Below are 7,911 nucleotides of genomic sequence, written 5' to 3' on the forward strand. Positions count from 1 at the left end.
ATGCCCCAAGTAGTTTTTTACTTGGCTGGGGGGTGGTTAGAGTTTCCTTGCCATCGTTCTTCCTAGCAAATAATATATTCTATCATACGCTCAGCGTTTCTCAGCAATCATTCACTCAACATTTCTCAATATTCATAAACTTAACATTTCTCAACAACTTAACATTTCTCAACACTTAACACAGCTGAAGAGCTGCACGGAGACCATATCACTGCACCGATCGGGAAACACAGCTACCCCACCCTTTCCAACCAGCACACTAAGACGCAACTGCAGGTGAAAGTCTACCTCTATGAAAGCCACTCTAGAAACTTTGGAAGAGGCGATTGTTCCACCAGATGTACAGACATCAGTGCAAAGACACCAGAAACGTGAAGCAGCAAGAAAATCTGATACCACTAAAGGAACATAAATGTGTAGTAACAGATGCCAATGGAAGAGGAAATCGGTGAATTGCCAGAAATAAATTCAAAATAATGATCTTAAGAAAACTAAATGAGGCTGGGCACAGTGGTTCATGCCTGTAATCCCAGCACTTTGGGAAGCTGAGGCGGGCGGATCACCTGAGGTCTGGAGTTCGAGACCAGCCTGACCAACATGGAGAAACCCTGTCTTTACTAAAAATACAGAATTAGCCTCGTGTGGTGGCACATGCCTGTAATCCCAGCTACTTGGGAGGCCGACGCAGGAGAATTGCTTGAACCCGGGAGGTGGAGGTTGCAGTGAGCCGAGATTGTGCCACCCAGCCTGGGCAACAAGAGTGAAACTCCGTCTCAAAAAAAGGACCTCCCTCAACATGTGGGGTCGGGGGGCAAGAGAGAAACACTTACTCCTGGTGTCCTTGGCCTCAATGGGCCAATGCTGAAGCCCCCACAGGATTGTGGCTCAATGTCTCCTAGTTTGAGCAAATTCATTGGCATTTGTGCCTTCCCTGCCTTGGTTTCTGGCATGTGTGTGATTGGGAACCCTGGGATGGGGGCAGTGGGAGCATTTCCTCCATGGCACCCCCAAGCCACATCTTCCCACCTCTCTGACACACTGAACTACTACTGCTCTTCCATCAGTTATCTTTCTGATTGAAATAACCAGAGGGTCCTGCTGTTTGCAACAAACACCTGGAAAACAATTTAGGTCTTCAGGTAGGGTCTTGGCCTGGACCAGACATGAGTGAAGAGGAGGGAGTCATCCAAGAAGCCCCTCAGGTCCACAGAAAGCTCTGCAAAGCATCAGCTTTAACATGCACATGTATTTATTAGCAAATGGGACAAAAGGGGCTGGAATCTGATCCTAACCCTGTCCTTGAAGTGCCACAGCCAGGGGGAAATGAGCCAATACTGTGGTCTCCACTGTAGCCTCACAGTCTCTTGTGCACTCAAAATGGCTGCAGGAGTCAGGGAGCCCAGAGCAGAGCAAGGAGCAGCAGCAGCTGAGAGGGGCTTGGCCTGGGCGTACTGTGGGACATCACCCTCCGGATCCAGTGGAAGTACACACTGATGTTTGTGTAGACACCAGGCCGATTGGGTTGACCACAGTCCATTCCCCAGCTCACGATTCCAACCTGATACCACAGTCCATCCTTGTCACAGACCAAGGGTCCACCTGAGTCACCCTGGGGAGCAGCATGGGTGAGCCCAGCCTGGGGCAGAGTGGAAGGGGCAGCAGAGAGGCCATGAGAGCAGAAGGGTCTGTGGGGCTGCGCAGACTGAATGCAAATCTTACTCCTTCCCATGGAATCAACCAACTCTTAGTTTTTGTACCTTCAAAGTGGGGCAACAGCCTCCAGGGGTTGACGAGTTAATCAGTCAGCATTTATGAAAAATGAGAAGCATGTTTTGTAGGCTTGGTAACTAAGGCTGCACTGGTTTTCCCATAAGAAATCCAAACAATGGGTTGGGAGTGGTTGTGGGGGAGGAGATGGTGGGATTCCCTGGTGGGGTAGAGGCACTTACTTTGCAGGTGTCTACACCGCCATCTTCAGCACCAGCACAAAACATGGAATCCTGGATCATACCACGGCTAGAGGGCTGTTCAAACAGGTAATTACACCTGGTGTTGTTTAAGATGGTGACTTGTGCTTCCCGGAGTTTGTAGGGAGGTGGCAGACGTGCTGTAGATAGGACAGAAAAGACAGCACCCTTTACCTCTCTTCTGCCATCTGGGGCAGGGAGAGGAGAAAGGGCATGTGTTATAGTGGTGGTGAGGGGTCCCTGACACACCCACAGTGCCTGGCATTGCTCTTGACTCCCCAGCACCTAATACATCAAGAGCAATCAACAGCCGGGCGCGGTGGCTCAAGCCTGTAATCCCAGCACTTTGGGAGGCCGAGGCAGGTGGATCACGAGGTCAAGAGATCGAGACCATCCTGGTCAACATGGTGAAACCCCGCCTCTACTAAAAATACAAAAAATTAGCTAGGCATGGTGGTGCGTGCCTGTAATCCCAGCTACTCAGGAGGCTGAGACAGGAGAATTGCCTGAACCCAGGAGGCGTAGGTTGCGGTGAGCCGAGATCACGCCATTGCACTCCAGCCTGGGTAACAAGAGCGAAACTCCGTCTCAAAAAAAAAAAAAACAAAAGAGCAATCAACAATATCACAGAATAACCCAACAGATGGCCAGGTGGTTGCAGAGCTTCCTGAAAGTCAGTTTCTCTATCTGTAGAATGGGGATGATAGCCCTTGCCTGAGTGAGTGGAGAGGTTTCTCAGCCAAAGCATGGCAGGAGGAAGGGTTACCATATTGGTCAGGCTGGTCTTCAATTCCTGACCTCAGACGATTCACCTGCCTCGGCCTCCCAAAGTGCTGGGATTACAAACTCAGGGCCCAACCTGTTTTATTATTATTATTTTTTTTATCTTTTATATTTTTACTGTGCCTCTTCTATGTATAGATATGCTTAAGTACATAAATGCTTACCAGTGTGTTACAAGTGCTTCTGGTATTCAGTGCAGTCACAATCTGTACAGGCGTGTAGCCCAGGAGCAATGGGCTACACCACAGACTCTGTGGAGTGAACTGTGCCATCTGGGCTTGTGTAACTATACTCTGATGTTGACACGATGATGAAAATGTCTCATGATGTGTCTCAGAATATATCCCAGTTGTTAAGTGACACAGGACTGTAGGCTAAAAATCACTGAATCGTGTACTTTAACACCGAACACTTGAAAATGTTATGGGGCTGGGCGCGGTGGCTCACGCCTATAATCCCAGCACTTTGGGAGGCCAAGGCGGGTGGATCACGAGGTCAAGAGATCGAGACCATCCTGGTCAACATGGTGAAACCCCGTCTCTACTAAAACTACAAAAAAAAAATTAGCTGGGCATGGTGGCACGTGCCTGTAATCCCAGCTACTCAGGAGGCAGAAGCAGGAGAATTGCCTGAACCCAGGAGGCGTAGGTTGCGGTGAGCCGAGATCACGCCATTGCACTCCAGCCTGGGTAACAAGAGCGAAACTCCGTCTCAAAAAAAAAAAAGAAAATGTTATGGTTTGTGAGTTGTCTCCAATTTTAAAAATCATTGCCTGAAGCTTCTGTCACCAGGGCCTCCCTCACTCCCCCTCACTCCTGCAGGCCCTGGGCCAAGCTGGCCTACCTCTCACACTGTCCTCCTGTCCCCCGAAGTCCCTGGAAGGGGGAGAACTGAGTGTTTGGTTCCTGAGCTGACAGGTGGCAGTGAGAGCAGAGAAGCAAGTGAGGAGAGAATGCAAGCTGGAGAGGCTCGGGCCGCACCTCCAGGCCAAGGAGGAAGGGTGCTGTGTTTGTGTGGCGGGAGCAGGGTAGAGGGTAATGCCCACCCCGCACCCCCATGTCCCCACCGGTCTACCCCCAGCCTCACTACCGTTGGAGCCGATGAAGCCCCAGCCGGTCACCCAGCAGTCTCGCCGGTGCAGGAAGATGAAAGTGGACGACTCGACGCAAATGGGCTGGACGTGTGCATTGTAGGCGACAGAGGAGGCCAGTCTCAGCAGGGCGATGTCATTGTGTATAACCCCAAAGGAGGCAGGGTTCACAATGATGTTCTGCACTTTGTAACGATTTCTGTGAGTCCGCAGGTTCCAGAAAGGTGGCCTGGAAGTCAGCTCGCCCAACTGGACCGTCCACCCAGAGGGATAATAGTGCCTGGCAGAAAAGAAGAGAGGGTCGGGAGCCCTGGAAATGAGGCGGGGGGTAGGGGCGCCTGAGCACGCTGGAGGCCCAGTCCCTGAGGCGAAGCTGCCGGGTGGCTACTGCTTGCTCAGCCTGGACGCCAGTAGCAAGTCCGCGGCCCCGCCCCGTTCCCCCACCCAGACTCACTTCCGGAAGCAGTGCGCAGCCGAGAGCACCCAGCGACGGCTGAGCAGGCTCCCTCCACATCGGTGGCGTCTCCGCAGGCGCAGGCTGGCCTGCCATGGCCAGCGCCCGCGCGCGGATTCCACTCCACCCGCTACCAGCGAGTGTATTTCTCGGTGGCCGCAGGGCTCTGGGATGGACAGATGGACGCGGCTGAGCTGCAGGGGGCAGGCCCGCCCCCGCACTGTCTCGCCCCCAGGGTGGACGCAGGGAGGGGCACCCCGGGGAACTACGCGCCAAGCAGGTGACGCCGGGGACCCTCCCAAGTAGTGGGAAGCTGCCGGTCCCACCCCCAGGGCCCACAGGTTACTTGAGAGCATTACGTTCTTGGGACCTGGAACAGAGATGGGTCCCATGCACCCCAGCCCAGCGGCCCTGGCAGGCATCGCGCGTCCTGGCGCCCTACCTGACAACAGCTTCGCCTGCTGCGACTCTGCAGGGTATAAGAAGTGAGCGCCTCGCGGCCTCCACCTCCCGTCCTCCCCACCGCCCCCAGTCCTGCAGGCAGCGCCCCAAGCTCACCCGGCTTCCCGAGTCCCCTCAACGCCAGCAGCACCGCCAGCAGTAACGCCCCGCGCGCGCCCATGGCCTCCTCTCCCGCTGCCTGGCGCCCCCTCTGCCTCCTCCCGCGCTGGGCCCGGGGCGCCCCCTGGGGGCGGGGTCGGAGCTCTGCTCCTCCACCTAGCTTCACCGGCCCTGGGCCCAAGGGCTGTTGAGGACCCTCATGCCTGGCAGTGCCCTGGCTTTCAGCTCCTTGGGGTGGGTCCTCAACCACACCCCTTGATGTGGCCCAGACCCGGTGGACCGCACAGTCCTTGTCTGTAGCCTGTGGGGTCCTGGCTGCCCGCTTGGTGCCCCCTGTCTTCCACCCATGACCTCCTCTAGCACCAAGGGCCTGGCCCCGAGACGGGAGCCCGCTTAAAGCAGGCAGGTAAGGCCTTCTTGAGCGCTTCGTGGGGCCTGGCAGCGTGGAAGTGCCCGTCCTGTACAGACCCACAGAATGTCACAGCCCAGGGGCTCTCAGCCCCACTTCCTGCCCCCTGCCCTGCCGGGGGCCCCACACGCTATCTGGAGCCCACCTCCAGGTCTCCTGCCTTGTGGGAGATGTTTCAGTGAGCCAACGTAACCTCTGAGTCCAGGTCCACACCACCTGCAGAGCTCTCACTACTCAGGAAAACCGTCACACTCTTGGTTAGGGTTTAGGGAGTGAAAGGACTCAGGTTAGAGTCGGCAAACGAAAAGGCACACAGGGCAGAGTGCAGGAGAGACCAGGAGGAAGACCATGGTGAGCGCTCCAGGGGAGGCCTGTGCACACCCATCATTCTCCCAGCATGGAAGTGTGACAACCAGGGACACTGGCCTAAGCCTTGGCGGCAGGGTTTTACTGGAGGTTGGCGGTGTTGGCCTGGAGCAGCTGCATGGCTGACGTTAGTCAGTCAGCCTCAAGCTCCTCCAGAGGTCCCGTGATACTGCACGGCCTGTGGCCCCACCTTCAGTCATGTTGTGTGCACCAGCTATCGGCCGGGGCCCAGGGGTCCAGGTATGCAGAGGCATTCTTATCAGGCAAGACATTCAAGATCTTAGAGTTTCCCTTAGAGGTCTGGATATGTAGCATCTGAACACGCCAAGCCTATTAAGTGTCTGCTGTAAGGCTACCCCGTGGCCCTCACAGCAAAAGGATAGTATTTTTCCATGCATCCATGACTCGGAATGCAAATAATAGCATGGGTGGGCCGGGCGAAGTGGCTGACAACTGTAATCTCTGCACTTTGGGAGGCTGAGTAGGTGGATTACCAGAGGTCAGGAGTTTAAGACCAGCCTGGCCAACATAGTGAAACCTTGTCTCTACTAAAAATACAAAAATTAGCCAGATGTGGTGGCAGGCACCTGTAATCCCAGCTACTTGGGAGGCTTAGGCAGGAGAATCCCTTGAACCCAGGAGGCAGAGGCTGCTGTGAGCTAAGACCACACCACTGCACTCCACCCTGGGCGACAAGAGCAACACTTGGTCTCAGAATAATGACGATAATAATAATAATAATAATAATATGGCCCATCAGGAAAGGACCTGAGTCCTTGACCCCAGCTCCCTAGAGACTTCAATGCATTGGCTGTGTGCTTAGTCTGGTGCAGGGAGGGCAGCTTCTACCCCACAAGCCCTGCCATGTAAAGCCTCGTAATTACCTATAGCTGGGCCTGCAAAATCACACATTGGTTGTCAGTATGAATATGCCTCACATGTGGAGCAGCCAGTGTGGGGTGGAGAGAGATTTAAATAACTACTTTTCACTCTAAAGCATTACATACAGTGTTATATAATTGTACTAGTTTCATGACCTGCATCCTCCATTGTCTACAGCTATTTATATCTCTCTCTCTTTTTTTTTTTTTTTTTTTGATGGAGTTTTTTTTTTTTTTTCTTTTTTTTTTTTTTTTTTTTTTTTGAGATGGAGTGTCTCTCTGTCGCCCAGGCTGGAGTGCAATGGCGTGGTCTTGGCTTGCTGCAATCTCCACCTCCCAGGTTCAAGCGATTATCCTGCCTCCCCAGTAGCTGGGATTACAGGCGCTGGCCACCTTGCTTGGCTAATTTTTGTGTTTTTAGTAGAGATGGTGTTTCACCTTGTTGATCAGGCTGGTCTCAAACTCCTGACCTTGCATCTTCCTGCCTTGACGTCCCAAAGTGCTGAGATTACAGGCGTAAGCCATCAGGCCCGAACAGCTATTTATACCTTATGATTAGCTTGTACAGAAATATTTAGGGTCCATATTGCCTATGGTTGACTACCCAGTTCTCAGGCTGTTCATTTTCCATCAGTATCACATCCTAAGGGGGCTTTCACGCTGCCACTCAGTACATTTGGCCATCAATATCACTATTATCACATGACACATTTGTACGAGGTAGCTGAATTTTTCCCAGCAATGCCAGTGTTACATTATATTGCAATATGGTCCTGGTACAATTCAGTTTCATCATAGAACAAATCACTGAGATTATAGCGATATCTGCTAAACCTTCTCAACAGATCTGATGACCTGAAGAAATCTCTCAGTGTCTTTACTTCCTCTTTAACTTAACAAATTCTTTTTTTGACATGGAGTTTCACTCTTGTTGCCCAGGCTGGAGTGCAATGGTGCAATCCTGCCTCACTGCAACCTCTGGTTCAAGCGATTCTCCGCCTCAGCCTCCCAAGTAGCTGGGATTAAAGGCACCTGCTACCACGTCCAGCTAATTTTCATATTTTAGTAGGGTTTCGCCACGTTGGCTAGGCTGGTCTCGATCTCCTGATCTCAAGTGATCCACCTTGCCTTGACCTCCCAGAGTGCTGGGATTACAGGCCTGTATTTAGTTTTATAAGCTCCCTGGTTGTTTGTTTTTTTTTTTGTACCCCAAATCAAATCCTAAATTAGGCCTCTGACTTAGACTTACTGCTGAAGGCTTATAAAAGCTATAAAAATTAGGGTTGGGCGCGGTGGCTCACGCCTGTAATCCCAGCACTTTGGGAGGCCGAGGCGGGTGGATCATGAGGTCAAGAGATCGAGACCATCCTGGTCAACATGGTGAAACCCCGTCTCTACTA

The 7,911-nt window shown here is 52.7% G+C and overlaps 1 protein-coding gene across 5 annotated transcripts; it reads right to left on the reverse strand.

Annotated features, from left to right (window-relative positions):
• Positions 1–1,226: 1,226 nt before the first annotated feature.
• Positions 1,227–6,198, reverse strand: PRSS41 (serine protease 41). 5 transcript variants are annotated; one of them, XM_017511092.2, is made up of 6 exons: positions 4,853–6,176; positions 4,737–4,763; positions 4,295–4,460; positions 3,840–4,120; positions 1,950–2,107; positions 1,227–1,636 (listed from the first exon to the last, which is right to left on the reverse strand). In XM_017511092.2, the coding sequence occupies exons 1-6, from the start codon at positions 4,914–4,916 to the stop codon at positions 1,391–1,393; spliced, it is 942 nt and encodes a 313-aa protein (XP_017366581.1). In that variant the 5' UTR covers positions 4,917–6,176; the 3' UTR covers positions 1,227–1,390. The 5 variants fall into 5 exon arrangements, 4 of the variants coding, with proteins under 4 accessions (XP_017366581.1, XP_017366583.1, XP_017366584.1 ...); XM_017511094.2 differs by having other exon boundaries at positions 1,227–1,609; positions 4,853–6,166; XM_017511095.2 differs by lacking the exon at positions 4,737–4,763.
• Between the last annotated feature and the right edge of the window lie 1,713 nt (positions 6,199–7,911).

The sequence above is a fragment of the Cebus imitator genome, unplaced genomic scaffold (genome assembly GCF_001604975.1).
Source record: "Cebus imitator isolate Cc_AM_T3 unplaced genomic scaffold, Cebus_imitator-1.0 Scaffold444, whole genome shotgun sequence".
Lineage (NCBI taxonomy): Eukaryota > Metazoa > Chordata > Mammalia > Primates > Cebidae > Cebus > Cebus imitator.

Bases quoted from the DNA above. Each gene is read 5' to 3' on its own strand.
- PRSS41 (XM_017511092.2), bottom strand. From the start codon at position 4,916: ATGGGCGCGCGCGGGGCGTTACTGCTGGCGGTGCTGCTGGCGTTGAGG. The intron at 4,461-4,736 runs GTAGGGCGCCAG...TGTCCATCCCAG, and splicing joins GCAGGCGAAGCTGTTGTCAG to AGCCCTGCGGCCACCGAGAA. The intron at 4,121-4,294 runs GTGAGTCTGGGT...CTTTTCTGCCAG, and splicing joins GCTGCGCACTGCTTCCGGAA to GCACTATTATCCCTCTGGGT.